Here is a 26,121-nt window from a genome sequence, read left to right as displayed (position 1 = left end):
AATATTGGCAACAGTTTATTTACTAACCATGGCAGCAGTAAATTCATGCTACCCAGCTGCTTAACAGCATCACCGAATTAAGGCAATATAATAGGTTTGTGAAAACGTGGAACTGAAATATATTTTCACTGTGATAAAAACTAATTTTGAGGTCCATGCACAGTTTTATCACAATCCATAATCACTTGAGATGTTCAAATCAAAAATTTCTAGTCATAATGAATAATAAAAAAACAGTCTTTGTTTACATTAGAATTGTTAAATATGCTTTAAATCTCAGAAATTATTAGACACGTTCTGCAGTGTGGATGTGATGCAGAAACCCACAGCTGCAGGATTTTGATATCAAGTCTGCGTTTCTGAATGGAGACGCAGATTTTTGAGAATTGTGTTAAGCAATAACTAGCTCTGTATATCCAAGGATCGTGAGCATGCTGTGCAGGAACGCCCGTCCTGGTCTCTAGGATTCCCAAACGCGACAGTGATACTTCTTTGTCTTCCATTGGGCACTTTTGGGCAAATAATCACTGACAACCTACTTTGAGCCTGGGGAAAATAGCAATGGCCACAGCAGATTTGTCCTCACAGAAATTAATTCTAATGGAGGAAAACAACAATGAAGATAAGCATCCAGACACAAAAAGGCATGAACAATAGGTTTTGTTTGCACAGAAACTATGGTGGAGTGCAAGTTAGTTAGCCATTCAGCAACATGAAACTAGTTTAATAACAGCAGGAAAAGAAGAAAGCCCACTGTGAAGAAACAGAATTACAACTCATCTCAAGAGACAAACACATTTTTCCCAATTCTTCTGTTTTTTTGTGTTTCTCTGCCCTTAGTGAAATTGACACTTTCGTGTGGGAAATGGGAAGCCTTTCCGCAAGACTGTTGAAGCAGTGGCTTTGGTCTCCCTCTCTCTCTCTCTCTCTCCTTCCTCCTTTCCTGCTTTATTTTTCTCTCTCCCCCTTACCCCTTCTCTCTCTCTCCCTCCCCCTTATCCCCTCTTTCTCTCTCTCTCTCTGCCTCACCTTGGTTTCTTCTAATTGCCTTTGCAGATTTTTGGGGTCCACAGCAATGGGTTCAAGTAAATGCTTGCTTGCCAGAGCCTCACAGGCCTGGAGTCCAGAAAGAAGTCCACATGAAGCATCTTCATAGTGCTGGTATTTATCCACCAGATCCTTAAGATTGTTTCCTAGAACACTGCACTAGAAATCCAAAGAGAAAAGGGGTTTGCGTGAGATTAAGACTATTTTAATGCACCACATAACCTTAAGACAAATGAACTATGTAACTTGCAGGGAAAAAGACAGACTTCAACCCAAATTCATGAAAACTCTATAGGTTTAAGAGTTTCTCTTTTATGTGAAGTATCTTTAGAAGTCAAAAGGTAACATTAAAACAAAAAGAAAGCTTGGGCTCATACCAACTCAAAACTGTATATAAGGGATGACTTTTAACCCAGAATGAAGAGTAAAGATCAATAGTCAAAGGAGGCATGTTTATCAGGAAACATTCCCACTGGGGTTTACACACCAGGAATGCAGGAATGCATTTGAAAGGAAGACTTCCAAGGTACCTGAAAACTCATTTCTACATATTGCACAAGACTGATTAACAAAAGGCACGCAACAGGCAAATACTGCCTCAGAACAGAGCAAAACCCACAAGCCAGGGATGCTCTTAAATTGTCTATTTGTCTTATTGTAGGGAAAATAGGAAATGTTTTCTTATCTAAAAAAAAATCTTATTCACAAAAGGAGAAAAGCAATCTGTTAAGCTGTTTAAATAACACACTGATCAAATGTATTTCTAAAACAAATACTTAAAATGTGAAGAGGATACTGTTGCCCTTTCCAAGTTCAGCAGCTGCGAGCCATTCCTTGTGCATACACTCAACTGGTAAATGCCATCTGGTGGCCAGAGTGGATATCAGTATTTCAGAGTAAGGGCTTCCCGTAATTCCCTCTAAATTAACCAGAAACTCCCAACCATTAAGTACCATTTTCACAAGTAAGGAATAAGAAGGAAGTATGCTGGGACTATATACTTTACTCAGGTTTCAGGTTTCTTGCTTCTAATTCATAAAAGGAAAAATTAAAGAAGGCAGAGTACATCCGATCATCACAGCCTGATCTTTCCCTTAAAATATAAACACAGCATTACCTTAGAGTAGAGAGACCTGAACCGATCAGTGGCCTGCTCCAGCTTGCTCTGGACTTCTCTGTGGGTGGCAGATGTGTCGATATTATCCTTGTCCACCTTGCCATCTCTCTTGCTGCAAGATTTGGCAGCTTCTAACACTCTGTTTCCAGAAATTGTGATGTACCGTAAGTCCCCTTTGTGAGAGATAACGTCTTCAGAGAAACTCTTCTGCCTCTTCAGTTTGGCCATTAAACCACTGAAATCATCTGCACCTGCCTCCAGGTTTTCCAGCTCCTGCTCCGCCTGCTCCAGCCAGTGCTCAAACTCGCCATAGTCAGCATCAAACTTCTCTAATTCTTCCTGCAGAGAGTGCGTCAACTTCATTTTCTTCTCTGACGCAGCCAGCGTGGTTTCGTAGTGTGCTTTCAGCTCCTTCATGTTCTTCTGCAGTTTCTCTTTTTCCTCGGGGGAGAGATAGTGACCCTGTTTCTCAAGCAGTGCTTGTGCAGACTGGGTGGCCATGATAACTGCTTGGTGCTGAGAGATGATCTTCTCGTGTTGGGCCTATGTGAAAACAAACTGGTGGTCACTTGAAAGCAAAAAGGGGGTCATATGGGGCTGTCGGGAGCTCCAGCCATTTGCAGACCCTTAGGGCTCTAACTTGTTCTCCTTGCCCATTCTCTTCTCTTCTTACAGAGTGCTGCAGCTGCTTTTTGAACTCTCTAATCTTTACTTCTAAGGAACTTTCTAACCTATGCTACAAATTACCTGGATAATACCACAGGAAAAGTATTATTCCTGAGAAATTATGTGGAAAAATATAACAAATTGGGGGTGGAGAGCACAGTGGGATGCCCACATCACATACTGGCATGACTGAACTGGAGTACCAGTTACGCACACCCTGGGAGGCAACAGGTGATGCCACAGCGTGAGGGTTGTTTTCATCCATGTGAGAGATTTAGATTAAGTTTCTGACTCCTGGCTTCTGCCTGGTCCCATTTCACCTGCTGTAAGCACTGGGGAACTCAATCAACAACTGGGGAGCTCGCTCTCTCTCCTGCCCACCCAACTTCCATCCCTCTCTCCCTCTGACTTTAAACAAAACGATCTTTAATGAAACACATTTCTACCCTAATGCTAAAGCAAACATCTGCTGGAATCTGATTATATCTGACTCACTAATTCTTCATAACCACAAATACATGAAATATTTTCTTAGGAAATTATCCTAAAGAAAACCCACATTTAAATAGGAGGAAAGACTGTAATTTTAAAGCTACAAAATATTCAATAACAATTAAGCAGGAACCGTGGACATTCAGAGAACCCTGATGTAAATAAAAGGGAGAGATACAACAAGATAACAACTGGAATCACTCAGCTTCAGTGGGCCTCACAGAAATAACTCCCACCAATCACAGAGCTACTGGAATGAGTACATGAAATCACATACGCAAAAATACTTCCTGCAGAGCCTAGCAGGTACCAGGGATTCAAACCCACTCTTAGGATAAGAAAGCACGGGCAGGTGTGCTGTGGAGCAGGTCACCGGTGTGCATGGTCACTGAGAGCACCTCAGCCTTCAGGCAGCAGGTGGGCCTCACGGAAGGAAGCCCCTCTTCTTCCTTTACCTCTAAGTATCTTCCCCTATTCATCTAAAAAATGGATATAACCCTCCTGAGCAATTTTTTTACTATTGTTTTAATGGTTTCTATGGAACCGAATGTCCTGATCATTCTACTTCAGATCTCCTTTTACTGCTACAATCTCTTTGCTGCTTCTTCCGCGTACCCCCCTCCCCACACTTAAGGATCTTTTCTCCAGTGTTCTTTTTGTCTGCCTAAAACAGCTCTAACATCAGATGTGCATGTGGCTAACTCCTCTCCTACTCCCCTGAAACCTTTGTACAAATCCCATCTCTCCCATGTGGCAAACCTTAGCAGTTTAACTTAAACAGTGAAAAAGGGGTTTACAGCCCCCACAGCCTCAGTTTCCCACTACCTTCAAGCCTGCCATACCTCTAAGACACTGTCTGCTGCATCATGCACAGTCCCTTAGTGTGCAGGCATCCATCAGGACAATTTATTTTGCTCACTGGGAAGTTCCATGTATCTAGAACAATATTGGCATCCAAAAGTTGGATCCAAGGAGCTATTTGCTACCAGGTAACAAGGAACTGGAAGCCTTGCTATAGGGTAATCATTCACTTACGTAAGTCTGATCCCAATTAGTCAATTATGAACATTTACGAACATTTGTATCCTGTCTGTAGCAATGCATGCCATGTTGCAGGAACATGATTATAATCTTTTTAAAAAGATTAATATTTTAAAGAATAAAAGAAAGAGGGAGAGACAGAAAGCAAGAGAGAGCTAGCAAAGAGTGAGACAAAGATAGAGAGATTTTCTAACTTCCAGTTCACTCCCTCAAAACTGGCAAAACCCAGGGCTGGGCCAAGCCAAAGCCAGGAGTCACGGGCTCCAGCAGGTCTCCTGCGTCGGTGGCTGGGATCGAGCACTTGCGCCATTATCCACTGCTAATCAGGCATATTAACAGGAAGCTGGAGGGAGAACAGGGTAGCTGAGACTTGAACTGGCACTGGACTATTAAATGTGGCCATCCTTGGCAGCAGATTCTCACCCTGTTCCACAATGCCTACCCCAATAAACAATCTTCCCTAAGTTTTCTCCTATACACTCTTTCATATTTGAATTATATGTATATGCTAAATTTCATAAGGATTCTATCCATAGTAGGATGGATACAAATACACAATACTTGAAAACAATTAGATCTCCCTCTCTTTCAAAGATATGGAATCACGGTACAAATCAGAAAAAACATTGGCTCAGGACAGGTGGCACAACTTGCAGACAGCTAGAAATCCCCAGCCCAGGGCCTCTGACCATCTCTCCTTTCTACCAGGATTGTTCAGATTCCCACATTCTTGGTGAGTAAAAAAACATCAGAAGGGAAACGCTGCATTGCTGCTAAACACAGGCTTTCCTGTGTGGCCTCTTCATGTTTATCTCTGCTGATAGTTTTCACTACTTTGGCCAACTCACTGACTCCTCTTCTTTGTAACTTTAATCATAAAACTTCCGTAGAAATTCACTAGACTTCTCATTTTAACAATTACAATGAAGTCCAGTAAAAGCTCAAGCTGAGATACAGTTAACATGTCCACTCTTCTTCTGGCTTAATGAATATTTCTTCTAAGAACTTCATGAGCAGCATCCATGAAAAGACTCCAAGAGCTGGAGGAAAGCAAATAGAATGCAGATGCATTTAAAGTTGAGTCATGCAACTACCAAAAGTCCAAACTGAAATGAAATGAAAACATTGCTTTTTTCAAAAGTTGCCTTTGCTTCCATGACAGCATTGACACTAGCTTTAATTTCCACTAGGGAGCAATCTTTGAGAAGGGTTTTTGTGTCTTCTCAAGAGCAGACTTCACTGTGTACAAGAGTTGAGTGCCAGGAGACCCTAAGGAAGCTCAACGTTGCATAGTGAGCTATCAACAAACATGGATTAGAATTTAGCAAAGTGACTGCATGGCTTAGATTTAATCCAAACTCAATCAGGGGTGGGAAATGTCTGGCTGGATGGCCATTTAAGGCCCTCAAGATTATTTGGTCTGACCCTATCAACATAGCCATGGGCGAGAGTTACTATTCAATAAAATCTATGGCAGCATAATTTCCAAACTGATGATTTTGAATGGCCCATGAATGATATTTCAAAATATCCTAATGGCCCTTGGCAGAAAAAAGCTTCCCCACCACTGTCTCCTAAGATGTGTAATTTTGGGCAACTTACTTTAGTTAGTAAACTTAAGTAAACTTACTTAGTTCTGTAAGTTAAGAGTTTCTCCCTTTATAAAATGGAAAAAAAAGTGGGGGGACCTTAAACATTAATGAACCTAGCACGGTAGCCTAGCAGCTAAAATCCTCGCCTTGCAGGTGCCAGGATCCCATATGGGTGTTGGTTCATATCCCAGCAACCCCACTTCCCATCCAGTTCCCTGCTTATGACCTGGGAAAGCAATCAAGGATGGCCCAAAGCCTTGGGACCCTGCACCCACGTAGAAGACCCGGAGGAGGCTTCAGGCTCCTGCCTTCGAATTGGCTCAGCTCCAGCCATTATGGCAGCTTTGGGGAGTGAATCAACGGAGGGAAGATCTTCCTCTCAGTCTCTCCTCCTCTCTGTATATCTGACTTTCTAATAAAAACAAAAGAGTAATGGAGATAACTACATGAGTTAAGTTTAGTAGGAGCTCAGAACAAGGCCTGGCTCACTGTAACTGAGCTACAAAAGTTAAATGTTTGTATTATCACTGTCTTCTCTCAGTGTTCCTAGAGGACTGGTCCAAAGACCTTGTGAATCTGAAATCCATGGATACCAAAATGTATTAACTAAAATGGCTAACTACTTGCATTTAACCTAAACATATCTTCCCACATACTTTAAAAATCTATGCATTACATATAATAGCTAATACAATGTAAATGCTATATAAACAGCTGTTATACTGCTGAGGGAAAATGACAAGAAAACAATCTGCACGTGTTCAGTAAGGACACCAATTTCTTTCTCAAATCCTTTTAATTCACAGTTTTTTAGATGTGAATGCACAGCCTGAAGGTCCAGGGGCCTGACTCTATATCAACTCCTCATCATTCTGTAATACTTATGTGGAGAATGCCAGATCTAGCAATTAAGTCCTTACCATTTTTGATGTGCTAATACTTTTCGTAATAATTTATTAACAATAATAACATTTGTTAATTTTTATAATAAATGTCCTGGGGGAAAAAGACATCGTATCTTCTGTGATCATCAGGTTTGAAAGATAACTCATGTGCCAAATTCCTTTTATCTTTATAACCTGGAAATAAAACTTTAAAATATCAGTATGTGAAAAACAACATACCTTAATTTTCTGGTATTGCTGATTGAGGTTCTCTCCAGTAGTTCCAACCTGCCCATCAACATCCACCTCCAACAGGTTACCATTAACTTCATCCTCTTCTCCAATCTCCGACTTGCCATCGCCTTCTGGCAAATGTGTTCCATTCTGTTCAATTATCGGTTTGTGGCTTGCCCCTGCCCACTCTGAGTCTTTGCCCACATTTGACAACCAGTCCAAAAGGTTTTCTATTTTGGTTTTACTCTCTTCCAGCTGCTTTGCAGCTGCAACCTGAACAGGCACAGCCCACAAGTGGATTCAGGACACAGGTCAAAACATGGCTTTAGAACATTCAAAAAGTACTTTGATTGCTTTAAGTTAGGGTAAGCATACCAAGAACTAACACACACTGATGCTTAAATGCATTAAAATCAAATCCTACAGTTACAAGTACTTCAAATTTTCAGCCTCAAAAATATACTTCAAACTTTTAACTACAATTGATCAGGGATGACACATTTCACAATTAGAAAGTCTACCAACCTCAACTAAATTTCTATAACAAATTAAACTCAGCTCCTCAAACCTGTAGTAGTATTTGTTCAGCTACAGAGCTGCAAACCCAAATTCTAGTCCCTGGCACTAATCACACACTACTTCTACCTAATATCACCAATAAATCAGTTACTATTACATCAATCATTTCTGATACGATACTGTACCGCCACATATTTAAATAAATACCTTTTCAGTTTCTTCCTTAATTGCTGTCGTCACAACTTTGTCCAGTTCTTTTTTTGACTGTTCCGCCTTTAAATTAAGCTGTTCACATTTTATCTTAGCTTCATGAAGTTTTTGCTCAATCAAAGCCTTATCTTCTTGTGACAGCTTTTCACCTTTCTCTTTTAAGAAGTTTTCTGTGTTTTTCACTATTTCTGCCAAAGCCTGTGCACTTCCTTGCATATCTTTCTGTAATTCCTAATAACACAGAAGAAAAAAAAGCACTATGATTTCTTTAAAACCTCCAGAGTTCTAATTTTAAAAAGAGTAACCAGAGAACTTAAAACAGATAAAAGTTTGAAAATCATACTTATAAGCTTAAGTTGCTTTGACTTTTTTTTATTAACAGTATTTAATACAATTTGAAACGTCAAAGTAAAACATGAAGTTTTCATGTTTCATGAAAAAACGTAGTTTATGAAATACTGAAAAAATGGACTATCAAATATTAGTATATAATCTAAAAAATCTGCAAATACCAGACTTTTTAAATGAATGCATTTACAAAAGTTTATAAATACATGACAATATTCATCTTGTTTTTAAACCATGTTTTCTTTTAAACCTGTATCTAGTGCTAAATACAAAAACAAAATAGTTCTCCCAGTGGAAAGAAGACATTTTCTGCTTCGAAATCCCAAGCTCTCTAATATGTAGTGTCTGTTTACTTGCTCTGGTTGCTGGGAAGGTCAAACATTAAATCTCTGCTGAGCAGTCAGAGCTTCGCTTTCTAGATTTATCTATGCAAATTTCCCTCCTTTCTTGTTACAGATTGTCCTTCTCTTGTTACACATGCGCCATTTTCACACATACAAAACTGATTATGTTTCCATAGTCTTTTTGCATATTTGCAATCTTAAGAAATTATTCTAAGAGGTATTCAAATTAAATGAGATTGTGCTTTGAAGTTTTAAATTGTGTGACATTAACTGTGATAATAATTCAACACACAGTATTTTCTTAACTGTCACGAAAATGTGGCAATGGAAATATTACAAATCAAGAAGCAAGCTCAGAGAGGTTACGTTTCAAAGCAAGCACCTATACAGTATGGAATTTAACCAAAAGTTATCTATTTATCATGAGAAATCTCTTTTCCTTGGTATCAAAATAAAAGCATCTTAATATGGCATGTGTGTGATTTTTTTTCTACTTGCCATCAATAGCAAGAAGGAAGATGCAGAGAATGATGGAAGGAATAAAAAGGAGTTGAGAGAAAGAAGCCATACCAATGACTACTTTCCCTGATTCGGCCTTAAACAGATCATATTTAATTCTTTACCCAAAGTATTTCCAAAGTCAAACCTTATTGTATATCTCTTTCATTCAATAGTTTATCAAAAAAAATAAGCCAACAAAATTACCTGGCCTGCCTAAAGTTGGAAATTCAATGTTTAATATAATGTTAAAGGCTGAAGCCTGATACGTGTACTTATGACTTTACTTTTGAAAATGTAATCTTAACTGCCTCCCAAATGATAGCTCTTAAACCTCACATCAATACCCGGTCACCAATACAAAACCAAACTCCACCTCTTGTTCGGACTGATACTTCTTTAACTCAGTCGTGCCATCTCCAATCACGAAGGCTTCTTGGTGACCAATCAGTCGGTTTTCAGTTTGGGTGAGGAGATCACATATCCCTTGGAGTTTCTCTTTATACTCCTCTTGACGCTCTGCCACAATCTAGAGAAGAAAAAGATGAGACATTGTTAACTGCACAAAGTCCCTTTACTGTGGCTACTTATCTAGACACTTTTTAAGTTTCCTCTAATCAGCTAGTGTTAAGTATGCTGTAAACATGATAGCAGTGGGGTACAAACTCAGCAAGGTGACACAGAAAGTGTAAGTCCCGAGGACATGGAAGAGGACCCTGTTTGGATGAAACTGCTCAACAGAATACTGGCCATGCACATGTGTAAGAGATGGACCTTCTGACCGATAGAAGAAACATCCCATTTTCTTAAGCTCTTGAAACCTGCGTCACACACAATTAATTCTGCAAAAGGACATCAAAAGAGAAGTTAGTCGCGATTTGTTGGTTAACATATTTGATATGTGCATGTAGGTTATCATGCTAGAGACAATGCTTGGATGCTTCAAGAAATAATAAAAGAAATATTGCATGCAACATATTTACTTAATCACCACCTTTATACATTCCCAAGCCTCTGCTAATTATGCTAGCAGAACACACTCATGTAACCTGTCAACTTTCTGAAAGATAGATTCAGTCAGTCTGTACTGTTTTCATTTTCCTATTAACACTAATAATTCATCCTACAGAACTTATTTTAATAGTAGCTTAACACAGGTGACATAGGCACAAAACATTGTCATCACAGTCTTTCATGAGTGATCACACTACTGGCAGGTTAAGTACTATTAGGATGGCCAATTGAAAATGAGTAAGAAAATGGAGATTGTGACTGTGCTGGGTCACAGAGTGAGGGTGGCGCAGATAAGCAGCGAGCTCAGGCAGTCTGGCTCCAGAGTCCACACCTGAGTTGCTATGCCCTGTCACCTCCCAAAAGAAAACTCTTACCCTTCTTTAGTCACATTTTAACAATTTATTCCGTGATACTACTGAATGCATCAATGCTTCCTACTCTTAGGAGGCAAAACAAACCATGATCTAAAATATCAACTTCCAGGGAGTCATCAAAACTAAAATCAACTAACTCACACAGAAACCGTATATTCCATCATGGATACACAGCAGGATCTCTACACTGTATGCTATCCATTAGTGCCTTTCCGGAAAATCTACTCTATCATGTTATAATCCCTGCACATTTACATTATGGTTTCCCATAGAAAAACTACAAGCAATGGATTTCAACTCCACAAAGAAAGGCAAACCTTCTGATCATCAAGATCCTGCTCTTGTTGTAACTGACTCTCTACACATTCCACCTGGGCAACGACTGATTCCTGCATGTCAAGAAAGCACTTCTGGGTTGCATTTAAGAGCCTCAGCAGTTGCTTGCTTTGCGTGGGAGACAGATCTTGGGCATGTTCAGAAATGAAGAACTGAACATCAAAGGCAGTAGTCTCCAGCTGCATTTTGGTATGTCCAAGATCTTTCAACACATTCTGTGAATAAAATAGGACAAATTACTAAAAAAAGAGTTAAGTTAGGATAAGGTTTTAGCAATGATATTTATCTTTGAACTATGCTTTGCATGTCTGGGATTCAAATGTTTAATGACCTTTTTTTCATTATTCGTCAGAAATCTATCAATCATTTCATAATGAACAATAATTAATTTGTTATTAGAAAACTAAGGATATATCATCTTTGTTTGCCACTTCATCCTTAAAATGTAACTCTGAAGAAACATAAAGATTCACTTGAGGTGTAGTTAGCACACGTAAAGGAACCCTGGTAGTATTATTTGCTAGAATCCACAAAATCCATGTAACTGTGGTAACATGTATACAAGGCGCTGAAAAATTTTAGGCTTGAATTTAAAGCACTAGAATTCCAGGTTTTTTTCACTATCTTTCAAGGACTGTGCCCATCATTCAAAAGGCATGATATTTAAATTAAGAACTTACATCATATCCAAACTGATTATGTATAAATGCTTTACTTAGACTATTATATATTAATCTGAAAATTTTTATTAGGATCAATAACTATCATGTACCTATGTGACTAAACATAAACATACTTATTCAAATCTCAACACATCAATACTCTTAAGCGAGTGTTTGGGCAATTGGGATAGGATCAAAATGACATCCCTATAATCAATCAGTTTGTAACTATGTCATCCATGAACAAACATCTCTTAGAGACAAAAAGGGAAATATTCTCCATAGCCTTAGCACTGTCTTACTCTTTCTAAACTTTACTATGTTAAATCCATAGATGTTGTGCTTGCTTCGGCAGCACATATACTAAATCTATAGGTGTTCAAAACATACTTTGTCATATTTATTCTGATACTTGCCTTGAGAAACACTAAACTTTTCTTCACATCTTCAGGATCTTGAACATTCATGATCTCAATATCCTTCACAGATTTGCTCTTCTCTGATATCCAATCTGAGAACGACTTGAGTTTACACACAAATTCTTCTTGGGAAACTTCTAGCTTAGCCTAGAAAATAAAACTCTACATTCATTTCTCTATTTGCTACCAAAGTTTTAAATTCTTACAAAGAGTGATTCTTTTTTGTTTTTGGAAAGTTAGATATACAGAGAGGAGGATCTTCTGTCCGTTGATTCACTCCCCAAGCAGATGCAACGATGGGAGCTGAGACAATCAGAAGGCGCCAGGAGTTTTTCCGGGTCTCCCACACGGGTGCAGGGTCCCAAGGCTTTGGGCCATCCTCAACTGCTTTCCAGGCCACAAGCAGGGAGTTAAAAGGGAAGCAGGGCCACCAAAATTAGAACTGGTGCCCATGTGGGTTCCAGTGCAACAAGGCAAGGACTTTAGCTGCTAGGCTACCGTGCCGGGCCCACAAATAGTCATTCTACTAAGTGATGAATACTCTTTACCTTAAGATTACATTCTCGGGCCCAGGACGATGGCTGATTGACTAAATCCTCATCGTGCATGAGCTGGAATCCCGTATGGACACCAGTTCATGCCCCGGTGGCTCCACTTTCCATCCAACTCCCTGCTTGTGGCCTGGACCAGCAGTCTAGGATGGCCCAAAGCAGAGACCCAGAAGAAGCTCCCAGATCCTGACTGTTGATTGGCTCAGCTCCAGCTATCGCAATCACTTGGTGAGTGAATCAGCTGATGGAAGATCTTTCTGTCTCCCCTTCTCTCTGTAAGTTTGCCTTTAAAATTAAAATAAATCTTTAAAAAATAAAGACTGCATTCTTCAATACTCAAATTTTACTCAAAATTCTAAATTTGGGAATGGGCATATGGGTTGGCAATTAAGATACTGCTTGCAAAACTGAAATTTCATATCAAGATGTCTGGGTTTGCAGCTTAATTCCACTTTCAAATCTTTTAATATGCTGCCTCCAAAGGTGCTGGCTTAAGAGGTTAAGATTCAACCATCCATATGGTAGATCTAGATTGAGTTCCTGGTTCCTGATTTTGCCTGACCCACCCCTGGCTGTTGCTGGCACCTGGGGAGTGACAGCACATTAAGGTCTCTGTCTCTGTCTTACTAACTTTAAAAGAACAGGTTTCTTTTGGGCCTGGCATGGTAGCCTAGTGGTTAAAGTCCTCGCCTTGCATGCTGAGATCCAATATGGGCACCAGTTCATTTACTCGCTTCCCCATTTCTATTCCAGCTCCCTGCTTGTGGTTTGGGAATCAAGGATAGCCCAAGGTGTTGGCACGCTGCACCCACATGGCACACCCAGAAGAAACTCCTGGCTCTGGCTTCAGATCAGCTTCAGCCGTTGCAGCCACTTGGGGAGTAAATCAGTGGATGGAAGATTTTTCTAACTCTCCTCTCTATAAATTTGACTTTCCAATAAAACTAAACTTCTCTTTTTTAAAAAATTCAAAATTTGTCATCTTTGTGCCCACCATTTCAGAGTTGATAGCAAGCATGATCTCTTGTGTTCTTTCTGAAGACAGGTTGCCAAGGGAGGAGAAGGCAGTGCGCAAACACTGGTAACTTGTACTCAACTCCTCACGATGTCTTTCAGGAAAGCCACTGGGAAGTGACTTTAAGAACTCTTCTGCCAACTTCATGTCTTTTCTTAAAATAATGGCAATTGGAGCCAATCCCAGTTCAAATGTCTGTGAAGAAACATGTCCCATATCAATTTAGCATTTAGTAAAATACATAAAAGGTAAGTGCTTTCTTTGTTCAAAACCAGTTGATTTCATCTATGAGAGCAGACAATTCTTACCTCTAACTTTTTGAGCTGATTCTTGAGAGCCTCTAGATTGTTTTCCAAAGACTCCTGGTAGTCTAAAGGGGGGTTCATATCTTGAAGCAAGGCCATATACTCATGCATTTTTTCAATGTGCTGTGCACACTGCTGTAACTCCTTGGAAAACTAAAGAAAAATTTAGACATTTTAATGCAACAGCATCTACGCAAATCTGTAAAGATAACAAAATGTATGGCATCGCTCCCAAATGTTTCATGCAGATGTGCTTCTGTGTAGAACATGGAAGCCAACTTACTTGTTCCGCTGAATCATCACTGGAAGTCATTTGTTGTGACCCTGAAATACATTCCGAATGGTTTGGGAAACCACTGTGCAGCTCCTCAAGTTTCTCATCTCTTGGCAACTCTGATGCACACAAAGCAGTGTTTTCTAGTCCAGTCATTTTTACAGTCTGTAAATGAAGTGAACAGTCCTCTCCTTCATTGCCTTTAAGATCACCAAGAAGGCATGGCTTGTCTTCCAGCACCTCTGAAGCAGCACATGCTTTATGAATCAGGGCTCTGACCTGCTCAGCTTTCTCTGAATATCCTTCAGTAAGCAACTTGTAGAAAATGTTTTCAAGCTGCAATGGAAGTATCTTAGATGCAATGCCTCTTTTCTCTAGGTCATATTCCACCTGCGTTAATTCTCTCACCAGATCAAAGGCTCCTGCAAGTTCTTGGCTATGTTGGTTTTGCTTCAGTAACTCAAGGAGCAGCTCAGGCTTAAGACTGGCAACAGGGAAAGGATCATCTTTATTCTCTGTTTTTAGTCCTAGTGAGTTATTTGTGGAGGCAACTCCAGTACTATCACTGAGTTTCAAGTCACTGAACCCATCACCTGCTTCACTGACCACTCTGTCTGCACAGGCTGAAGGTTCTTCAACCTGCTGAGGTATCACAGCAACTTCTTTCAATCTGCTTTGAAAGGTTTCATTTCTATCCTCGACAAATGCCTGTGATAATTCAGGAATATGAAACTCGCTTTCTTGGGTTCTTAGTGACAAAGCTTGTTTTTCTGGTAGCTCTGGCTCAATTCTTTCTTTTTTGCTGTTGATTTCTAAAAACAACTGGTCAGCATTTAAAGCATTACTGAAGGTATCATTTTCTATTCTGTCCATAGGGAGCTCTGACTGCACATTGTTAACAGAGAAGGTTGCAAGCATGGTTTCATTATTGGTTGGTATGAAATGAGGAATTCCCATTCCTCCTTCTTTAGTGGAAACATCATTAGATAGAACCATCTCTTTTAGAGCAGAGCATTCTTGAGCACAACTCAACTTCTCTTTTACATTATTACCTTCTAATTCTAAGTATCCTTTCAAGGGAGGGACAGCTGGTAAAACATGACTCGAGATATCATCGCTTGGCTTGACCACATCATTCAGTTGTATGTTTTTAGCACACTGTTTTAAGAAGAAAAACAGATCAAAATCTTTGTCAGGTCCATCAGTGGGTGAATAATGCTCAACACTTGTATTCCTTCCAGACAATGTCGCATTTGAAGCAATGTCATTAGGGATCGCTTTGGAAACTGATACGTCAAATATTTCTTCAAGATTCTCAAACTGAACAGGATTCCTACTAGCTGAGTCTTGTAAATGTGCTGGTTCATCTTTGCGAATCACAGCAGCTTTCTTAAGGCTTTCTTTCTGGTGAAGTTCTTCGTTGTCTGTAATCTGTGGAAACACAGCCTGGCTGTTGACTAGATTGAGACATCCCATTGCATTTTCACCAGGCAAAAGTCTTGGCTGTTTCTTTTCTTCTTTTATTAGATCTTCTGTAAACACATCTCCTTCATGTGAGCACACTGGCTGAACGGATGTTTCATTTTCTAGTATTATATTGTTTTTACTGTCTTCCCTTTTAACACCTTCTGCATTTCTTTGGAGAACTTTGTCTGTTTCAGAGGCTGTGGTTGATGAATGGCTAGCCTCAACAGGCTTTTCCACCGAATCAGGTTCAGAGTAAATGATGTTCTCACGCAATGAGTGGACTTCAGGAATGACATTCTCAAAATACTGATCCTTACTGTTCAAAAAGTATACAGATTCTGGTCTTTGAATTAACTTGTCTTTTGTTTCCATTACATCACTATTTAAGTCAGAAGATGAACTGAGACCATTATTAGGTAACACATCCATTAGATCAAAGGTTTTTTCTGATTCTGTGTCTTTAATGTTGGGAAGCAAAACATCCTTAACATTATGAGTTTCCAGATTTTCTTCTTGTTTTTCAACATCCTCAGTTGTATATCCTGGAAGACTGCCCCTTTCATCAACTAAGCTGCTCTTCCTAGTTGACTGTAGCTGTGAAGCACTGACACTCTGCTGATTTTCTAGAGAACTATCACTGTTTATTTTCCTGAGGAAAATCATTTCATTATTACATTGGTTGTCATCACTCGTTCCCTTTTCATTTACAGTGGTGGAACAAAGCTGGATTTTCAAATCTGTAACTCTATCTATGCATATAAGCTTTCCATTCATATCTCCTACTTCTTCCCCTTCTTCATCCCCACCATAATCATCCCCACCATAATCATCACCATCATAGTAATCATCATAATTATCATATTCATCATCATCTTCATCATCATCCTGATTGCTGTCAAATGCATAATCCAAACAAGTTTCTTCACTTTGTGCAGAATCTAAATGGTCAGTATATTGAAATTCTTCTACAGTTACAGCCTCCTCTTTTCCTCCTCTCCAATCTCCAGTGCCACCAAAATTCAAAAATGCATTAAAGGGCTCTTTCCTTTGTACAGCTTCATAATCATATGAAGGGGCAAACTCATCACCTTCATGGTCATCTGTGCATTTTCTTTTTGGTACAGCTTCCAGCAACTGTCCAAGCTCCACTTCTGAGCCAACCCAATTTAAGTTTATTTTCTTATCAGAATCAGGTTCCTCTTTCTTGATGCCTATAAGATAGTCCTGAGGATACTGTTCTTTGTCACTCACACTAATGCTACCGTCTGGTCCCCCCTGAGAAACCACAGAATCTTCACTTTCTTTTGAAACATCACAGAAACCATCACCAGGAGGAGGCATCCCGTCAGTTTCTTCTTGCAGACTGTCAAAGTCCTCAGGTCGCAGACAATCATGATCATCGCCTTCAAGAAGCAGAGAATCATGGTCATCATCTTCAAACAAGGGGGTATCAAAAAAGTCATCATCACTTTCAGTGTCTGTTTCTGTGTCACTCTGCTGATCATCCAGCAGTGACGTTTCATAGTCAGCCACACTGCTGGGTTCTTCAAGCGACAGCGCACCACAAATAGCAGATGCAATGGCTCCATCAGCTGCACCCTCTGGGATCATAGGTGACTTCATTAGCACCACTTCTCGTGGAGTCACTTCGAGTTTGGACTCACTTTGCTCTTGTTCAAGTTTCTGTGGAGATGCAACATCCATCTTCTCCTCACCAGAAGCATCTGATGTGTACATATCATTGGGATGCTGTAGTTGAGGACTGCAACCAATACCTAAAAAATTTTGTCTAGAGGATTCTTCTTGTAAACTAACGTTAATAGCTACAATTCCCAAAAATTGGTCTTGAAAGTTTTCCTCTGTTGTTTCACCTGATGGCATGTTTTTGTCACTTAATGACAATGGAGAGGCTTTAGACTGATTAACACTATGATCTGGGATGAGTACAGCATTAAATGCCTCATGACTGTACCTCAGTTTATCATGGCTTAACAGGGCACTTAGCCGGGGGGAATAATTAAAAATAGAAGAATCAACATTCATTTTACCCACACTGTCAGTTTCAGTTTGATCACAGAATGTGTGAGCCTCTGATTTCACAACAGAATGCATGGTCAAGTCACTGGCAAAGCTTTCATTGCTGGCAGCATGACTGCACTCATCAGCACGTTCACTTGTTTCAACTTGATTTTGATTGTCACAGTTTTTAAGTATGTTTTCAGAGTCTTGTCTAAGTGGCCTAGCTTCTGCAAATTCAGTCTGTGCTAAATGTAATCTGGGGCTGGGAACACGCACACTGGATAAACTGTGAACTTTATTACCCACTGACACCATAGTTTCCAGGTTTTCTGACTGATGGAGTTTCCTACTGATAACATTATTTCCCATTTCATGAGACTCCCCATCCACGGCACATTTTCTATCTTCATGTGTCTCTTTGTGAAGTTCGGGTTCTCTATCATGATCTCTATTACAACTACCTGGTAAGGCTGTATATGCACCCTTTTCTGTGTCTGGAGCACAGTTAACAAATACACCAGGGAAGTTGAAGACATCAAGACATTCTTTCACAGATGTGTCCTGATCAGATTTGGCACTGCAACCCTCCAGGAGCATATCAACAGCTTCATCCAGATCTCCATCATACAGCAAGAGCCTCTGCCCCGTGTCTGCATTCATGTAACTATTTATCATCAAGTAGGACAGGAATAACTTCTTAGTTTGTTCTGCACTCTGAGTTGTCACTGGTTCTTCTCCATCAAAAACATCCTCTTCCTGCCTGTAATCATGAATTGTAGAAGGTTGAAATTTACAAAAGGAGAGCCACCTTTTGGCATTTCTGCAAGCTTCTAAGTCTCCTAAATCTGGCATTTTATCAGGCAGTATTACATTTTTTAAAACTGATGCTGTATTGTTATCTATAATCCCTAGCTGTGTTGCAATATCCAAACCAACAACTTGAGAACTTTCTGGAATATAAAGAGCGGCAATTTTTTGCCTGCCATTCAGGATTTTGTAGGCCAGTTCATTTGTGATCAACTCTTGCTGCAAGGAAGAAGACGTGGGGAATATTTCACCAGAGTGGGGCCAAATCAGTCCAACATAGGCTTTCTGAGCCTCCAGCACCAAAAGAGCACTGCTAGACGTTATTAAGTCACACTGGACTGCTTCATCTACAGTTAAACGCTTCGCAGGGTTTGAGTGTATGATTCCACCTGTTTGAACCTGGTAAGTGAGAATACTGTTGGCAGTGTCCCTGTCAATCACCCCTTCTGTCACAGCTTCTTCCACAGTCATTCTTTGGCCAGAGTTGCAATTGATCAGACCTCCAGAGAGAAGCTGGGCACTTAACAACCTAAACATGGTTTCACGGTCAATGAGGCCTTCATGAGCTGCTCTTAAAATGCTTATGCTTCTTCCACATTTTAATGTTATTCTGCCCCCTTCCTGTGGCCTGACAGGGAGAAGCCACATCCCAGTACTTTCCTGTAAAATGCTTCTGTGAACCATATCTATTAAAGACACTTTCTCGGAGGTGCAGGGGTCAATGAGATCCTTGCTCATATTTTGCCTTTCTAGGACTTTAGAAAATAGTGCTGAGGAAATCAAGTTCTGCTGGAAAGCCTTCTGCAGGGTCAAATGTTCTCCTGTTGCTGGGATAACCAGAGATCCTGTGGAAAGCAGTATTTCAAGAACTCTGATGGCCATGGATTCTGATATCATGCCTTGAGCCAGGGCATCCAGGGCTGGAATGGTGGTAGATGACACGGCAGAAATAATGTTCTTGGCTTTATTTAGTTCTGTGAGCTGGCAGAGAATTTGTTCATCAATAAGGCCATGACTTTCAGCATCATTTAGGTCAAAGCACTTTCTTAGTTTTGGTGAAATGAGACCAGTAATCATTAGCTGTGTCTCAAGTAACCTGATTCCTGTGTCATAGTCAATGAGGCCTCTTACAACTGCCTGAAAGACTGAAAGGACTTCTCCAGTTGTCTGATCAATGGTGCCTGCAATCACTTTAGCCAGCTGAAAGGAAAATGCAAAAATCTTCGGTCAGTCTGATATAAAGCACAGGTAAGTTTCATGCAACCTAGGTTTTGTGAATGGTTTCTTTTTAAACTTTTGGTGATAAGTAATACACTTTAACATAAAAATTCTCTACTTACCAAGGTGCAGCAATGCTGTGAATGTTAGGCAGCTCAAATGCACAAGTGATCTATGTCAGTGATCTATTCAACAGCACAGGATGTGATTAAAGCTTTGAAAACAACATGCGTCTGTGAATTGAAAACTTCATATTGTGTACATTAACAGGGTTAGTGAGCACACGACAGATGATGACAGTGAGGAAATAGAACACATACCTAAAAGGCAAATCATGCTTTCTGCATCTGAGATTAGTCTAGTGATGTGCAGACAGTATCAAACCCCATGCTATTGATGTTTACAGCATACAGACTACTTCAAAGACAGTTCAAATGTAAGGAATCAGAAAATTATTACCTACCCTCAAAATGCGACCAATTATGTTGACAGTATTCCAAAAAGTAAAGAAATTAAACCTAATGACAGCTTTTTGAGTATTGAATATTGTGTTGGGCATATTGATATGACTGTCAAGTTTAAAAGTTCAAATGCAGCAAATTCTAAATTATTTCTGTCATATTTTCATAAGATGCAAGGGCATCCTCACAGAAATATAAGGCCTGTGACATTCAAATTAAGTCTCACAGATTATCTCTGCAAACCAAACCAATTCTGTAGCATGGTAACATGGTAATATCAATGTAAAGATGACCCACAGAAATTTCATAACACCACATTCTACCAAAAATATCTGGCATAGCAGAAAAAGAATGGCTTTTAAGGAACAGAGTTAGGAAAATGATGATTTTTTTTTTCTTGGACCATGCAAGGCAGAGATTATGATGTCACAGAAACTGATGATAAGCATGTGTAAGACTGTATTTAAATCACAACACTAAAGTCTCCAGATGTTTTGTTAAACTCTATCCATGTTTTAACCACGTACAAAACTCAAAGGCATTTCTTTAGTATTGACATGTATTCCCAAAGCCATGCAATAAAACCAGGCTTTTTGAGACAGCCGTATTTTTGACTTAGTAACACTACCTTCTCTTCTACTTTTAGATCTTCTGACGTTTGGGATTCCTGTAGTTGTTTCAGAGACTCACTGAATAACAAATTATAACCCTCTTGAAGACTTTTCATTTGCTTTTCCAACTCATTTCTTTCTTCATCTGTCAATCTAAAATAACCAGAAAATTTGAAACATAAAATGCAGATTTTCAACTGTAAAGATGAAACATTTGGTTCATTTGATCCTTGTCAAATGATCATAAAAAATACAGCCTCACATATGTATTGCTCAGGTGCTGACTTGGCTTTATGTGGGAATAAAGGCTGGACCTACAAGACCAGCTAAGTCTTTTTGTTGCCTGACTATGGTACTGAAGGAAAGAGAAGAAACTAATACATTGGCATCTATCTAACATACACATTTCCAGGAGAAAATTAGTGTTGATACAGGAAACAGTACCAACACCAATCCGAATATGGAAAAAGGGTATCATTTCTCAAGAAGAAATTTGTTCAACAAGTTAGCTCAGTTCTTTTAGGTACCATAACAATTCCGTGGGGGAACAATAGTAAAGAGGACCATAGCAAAGGGACTAATAGAAAGGTGAATTCTTTCCCTGCTTGAGGCATTCTTTGAAATGAAGCTATCTCTTGCCCCCCCCCAAAAAAAGTAGGGCCAAAACAAAGAAGATATTCTTTGTTTGGTCTAATGGTCTCAAGGAGTACTACTTAACAACTGAGACATCCTGAAGTCTGAACTCTGCCATTCACTAGCAATGGGATCCTTTATCTCTCGAAGCCTGAATATCAGCAAACTATGAGGACAAGTACATTTCAAAGACATAGTTAGAGTAAAGGTGACCATTAAATTGCCACTTTTGTAATCTGTATGACCCTACATGCGTTAAGAAATATGTGACTGGCTTAAATTTCATTTCTAAAACTCCAATTATAATGTAGTACTTCCTGCTTTTCTTATTTGGAATAATAAAGTTCATGAAAACTGGCATACTTGTCTCCATGCTTAGCCAAAAAAATCTGTAAGGTTTGAAGTGCTTCGGATAATTGTTCCTTCTTGATTGACATTTCCTCATTGGAAATCTGCAAAGCAAAAAAGGTATATTCAAACTCTCAACATAAAAGGAGTTTTCTTTAAAAAAAAGAAAATCAAGCTTTAATCAATACCCAAAATTGATAGTTGTACTTTCTGGTGACTCATGTCAATAACTTGCCATTTGTTAGCAGACTATATAACTGGGTAAGAAGAGTGTTTAATTTAAAATTCAGGATAAAAAGAGACCCTCTCTCTCACTGCACTCATTTTCATGAGATGACAATATACTGCATGATCCTTGCGACTGCCCTAGCACAACCGTGAATAAAGGTGGCCCTGGCACGTAGGTAAGCAAAGGTTCGGCATTTTTCCAGCAAGTCACAGCACTTAAAAACATTCAAGAATGTGGAACACTATTTCTAAGGGTGTATAGTCTCCCGAATGTCTATATGTATATTCCTTTTGAAAAACTATGGCAAAAGTGTTCATCTTAGGTCTGCAAATGACTGAAATGCTAAGATCCTCCCTAATTCATCTGGCTGGGGAACAAGAAGAGGCCGTAACAATCCTAACTCCTCGGAGCATCACAGCCTTCTAAATATTTACTCAGAAATAAATTATTTTAAATGAACATCCTCCAGTATGTTTCACTTGAACATAGATTCAACTGAAATGAACAGGATTCACTTAAACAAGATTTAATTATCTGTTTTCATGGTTACAGATTTCATAAGGCCTCACCAATTTTTGGAGGACACATTTAATAAAATCAAGCTGCCTTTAAGTTTCCTTTGAGACCAGCCAGTGTTCCTAAAGATCTATAAACAAGGCTGTGATGTGCATCAAACAGTATCTATATGCTTTATGTGTACTATGAAAAATATGACATAGTAATGTTTTCAATCACTGTGAAAATGCCTAACATTTAGTATCTAGGTTTCTGAAAGGAAACGTGCTCTCCTAAGATTTCTGCTAAAGTTTATGTTCCCATTTTAGTAGTTTTCCCATAAGGGGAACAGGGAAGAAGACAAGATATTTTAAGTTAAATATTTCTATTAAATTACTTAGAATTATTTTAAATAAATCTTTGTTTTTAAAGACTTATTTTTTCATTGGAACATAATTTAAAATTTTTTTAAAATTGGAACAGATTTATAGAGAGAAAGATCTTCCATCCACTAGTTCACTCCCCCAGTGGCCACAATGCCAGAGCTGAACTCATCAAAAGCCAGGAGCCAGGAGTTTCTTCTGGGTCTCCTACACAAGTGCACAGGCAGTGGAACAGCCGGGATACAAACCAGGGACCATATAGGATCCCAGTGCATGCAAGGCGAGGACTTCAGCCACTGGTCTATCATGTCAGGCCCTAAAGTACTTATTCTTTAAAACACCAAATGTAAGAACTTATCAACTTGTTTTTTCTTCCACTCTGATATATAACATGCAATACTATCAGATAATACAGCTTTATTTGAACTGCACATTGAAGGTATGTAAACTTCTGTAACCTTCTCCAAAGGGGAATTATTGATAAGGCATATTTGACTCACCCAAATGACAAAATTAGTTAAGACATGGACATCTTTCCTTATTTCAAGTGATGACTAAGGAGTACTGAAGCTGACCTAAGAAGGGTAGCTAAATATGACATTAGGTGACAGCCTTAAAACTTCCAAATATCAGACAGGGACAGGAGGATATCCTTGAGGATAAAAAGCTTGTCTTGGTGAAACTTTACTTTTTAAAAATACAGTAGCAATCTCATTGGTGGCAATGGATTTCTACCTTAATTACCAATAACTTAAAAGTTTCTATCTGTGGGGCTGTCACAGTGACTTAGTAAGCTAATCCTCTGCCTGCAAGGTTAGCATCCCATATGGGCACTGGTTTATGTCTTGGCTGCTTCATTTCCAATTTAGCCTCCTGCTTATGGCCCAGAAAGAGCAATAAAAGATGGCCTAAGTCCTTGGGGCCTCTGCACCCATGTGGAGGCCTGGAGGAAGCTCCTGGCACCTGGCTTTGGATAGGTTCAACTCCAGCTCTTGTGGCCATTTGGGGAATGAACCAGAGGATGGAAGATGTCTCTGTCTCCTCTTTCCATAAATGTACCTTTCAAATAAAAATAAATCTTTCAACAGCAAAAAAAGTTTCTATTCATTGCAATCCATGTGACACCACAAAGTATCAACATGTCACAAGCTATAGCTATCCAACTAGTAATATGTGGCTAGGAGGAAGAGTGTTCATAGGCCCAAATAATCCAGTTGCTAAGAAAAAAATTACAGAATTTCTATGATTGTAAATACTTGCTTATGAACTAGAAAAGATTCAGAATAGCACAATATAATCAATATTATAAATGTAGTATCTGAGTTTGCATTTCTATTGTTCTGAAACCTTTTACACTTATATATGTAAGAATGAGGCTACCTATGTTTGTGATATGGAGTGTGTGAATTTACCATGGATAAAAAGATGACTTGGCTTCTCAACAGACCTTATTGTAATAATCAGACAGCACATCCAATCTGTTAGGAAACTCAGTACAATGTATTGGTTTACTAACAGTTAAGCCAATGCATATTCTTCATAAATTTGAATCAGAGGTACCTCCTGCAACAACCTAATGGATGCTCCTAGGGTAAGATTTAATCTCTATGCTCTTCATTGTAATTACCTATAAAAATGGAGACAATTAAGGTAAAGAATGAAACACTATACTACACTGATTGAATCAACTTTGTAACTTATATACGTTATGACTACTGAACCAAGACCTATGTGAATACCTTTTGCTTAGAGAAAGGAGATTTTCCAGCCTTCTCTCCATCTCTCAATGTCTTGCTGATATTTGATACCCATTTCTGCAACTCTTTGGCTTTTTCAACATGTTCTTTCTTTTCCTCTTCCAGTGACTTCTGATACGTGTGAGTGGTTTAAAAAAGGGAGGGGGGGATATAGTCCAGTAAGTGACTGAAACCAATCTCTCCAGGGAAAACAAGAATGCAGAAGCTTCTTCATCACACAGAGGTTACTGAGATAGTTTATTCATTCACTTAACCATGTTTACCATGTCATATAGCAGATGTTCATACAAAATGCTCATAATAGCAAAGAAAAATGTGACAAACATTCTTTTATGGTCTAACCTCCCAGCTGTTCCATCAATATGACAAATTAAAAAACTCAACTTTATCCATGAGGCACAGCAAGATCTTTGAATGGCTGCCTTTGCATTAGCATTAAAATCCTAATAGTCTTGGCAGAAAGATACTTGACAATGGTCTACACACACATACACATACACACACACACACCCCAGTATGAAAAACATACAGAATAAAGAAAAATACTTTCTTCTCTTCTAACATGTAACATACCCATAATGGTGGCTTTTGAGTCCAAAGTCTTAACTAGAAATGAATAACTGTGACAAATATTTTAATATGCAAAAATGACTTAAACACTCAAAAGTTATTTTCTGCTTTGAAGCAACTAAAACACTGCAGCCTCAGAGATGTGGAGTACAGCGGGATCTTTCTCTTGGATTCCGCAGCGTTCGGTGAAGTGCTCTGTCAGGGAGCCTGACTCATCTTTCCACAAATTGGACACTGACACCACGTCAAACCTCTGCTGTGAATGGGGTGCTCTGAAGAAAAGATGCCATCTAGTTGTTGGAAATGTGGGCCGCACTTCAAAAAGAGCTAGTCCAAAATCTTAGTGGAGCAGCTCTGGGGGCAATAAATCTTGTTTTTTTTTTAATCTAAATATTATTATCTCTTCTGAGCATTCAGCCATTTCCTGCCCTTAGGAAATAACAGTGCTTTGAGGCGGGGACACAATTCCTAGCCTGCTTATTTAGTCACTACAATCTGCTCTGAACAGATGCCATGAGAGAGGCAGTGTCTCAGTACGTCTTATCAGGATGAGTAGTAGAGGCTAGAAATTCCTGTCACCAATGGTTCAGACACTTCTAGCAGTTTCAGTCCTGTGTGGAAATCAAAATCAGCCTTCTCTAAGGCTTCTTTGTATGTCAATTTTCTTTTTGTCCGGGGACATATTATATTTCTGACATAGGACTTTCGGTCTTTCAGTTGTGTAGCAATGAGGACATCTATAATACCTACTTGGAGAGCCTCTTCTATGGACAGTCGGGAATGGCCCTGGGGCTCGATCAAGCCCCCTGTCAAGTACTGGAATTCCAGACATCGCATGCCCATTTCCTTGCTTATGATATTTGCATTCACAGCATCCACCACGGACATCATTTTGTTAGTGACTGGATGGCCAATTCCCGTCATTACTAACTCACACTGTCGCAGCTGCTGGGCAAAACCCTCGTCAACTAGTCCTCGGTGCAAAGCTTCAGCCACCCGGTACTTTCTGCCCGTCAGAGGATCAATGATGCCCCCTGTACTGACTTGGGCCTCAAGGCATCTGAGAGCAGTAATCCGATCAACCAAGTTTCGACGGGAGGCCTTCAGTAAAGAGATCCTTTCCCCACTGGAGGTGACCCAGTATCCTGCAACAGGACTGTGTAAATCCTTTTTGGGAACTA

At 39.4% G+C, this 26,121-nt stretch overlaps 1 protein-coding gene across 13 annotated transcripts in view; it reads right to left on the bottom strand.

Moving 5' to 3' along the window:
• The window catches only part of DST (dystonin), a 434,986-nt gene that overhangs the window by 124,180 nt on the left and 284,685 nt on the right, over positions 1 to 26,121 (bottom strand). For 7 of the 13 annotated variants that reach the window (XM_058661874.1, XM_058661883.1, XM_058661897.1 and 4 more), the window contains 13 exons: positions 24,353 to 24,481; positions 21,522 to 21,610; positions 20,543 to 20,678; positions 13,952 to 19,435; positions 13,672 to 13,821; positions 13,343 to 13,558; positions 11,795 to 11,944; positions 10,698 to 10,931; positions 9,369 to 9,521; positions 7,800 to 8,033; positions 7,080 to 7,346; positions 2,165 to 2,707; positions 1,030 to 1,206 (listed from right to left, as the gene is read on the bottom strand). In XM_058661874.1, coding sequence (XP_058517857.1) covers positions 1,030 to 1,206; positions 2,165 to 2,707; positions 7,080 to 7,346; positions 7,800 to 8,033; positions 9,369 to 9,521; positions 10,698 to 10,931; positions 11,795 to 11,944; positions 13,343 to 13,558; positions 13,672 to 13,821; positions 13,952 to 19,435; positions 20,543 to 20,678; positions 21,522 to 21,610; positions 24,353 to 24,481 — 7,962 coding nt within the window. The remainder of the gene's footprint in view (positions 1 to 1,029; positions 1,207 to 2,164; positions 2,708 to 7,079; positions 7,347 to 7,799; positions 8,034 to 9,368; positions 9,522 to 10,697; positions 10,932 to 11,794; positions 11,945 to 13,342; positions 13,559 to 13,671; positions 13,822 to 13,951; positions 19,436 to 20,542; positions 20,679 to 21,521; positions 21,611 to 24,352; positions 24,482 to 26,121) is intronic. The other 6 variants (XM_058661921.1, XM_058661928.1, XM_058661933.1 and 3 more) reach the window with 1 other exon arrangement.

This window comes from Ochotona princeps, chromosome 1 (genome assembly GCF_030435755.1).
Source record: "Ochotona princeps isolate mOchPri1 chromosome 1, mOchPri1.hap1, whole genome shotgun sequence".
Taxonomy (NCBI): Eukaryota; Metazoa; Chordata; class Mammalia; order Lagomorpha; family Ochotonidae; genus Ochotona; species Ochotona princeps.
This window is presented reverse-complemented; position numbering and strand designations above follow the sequence as displayed.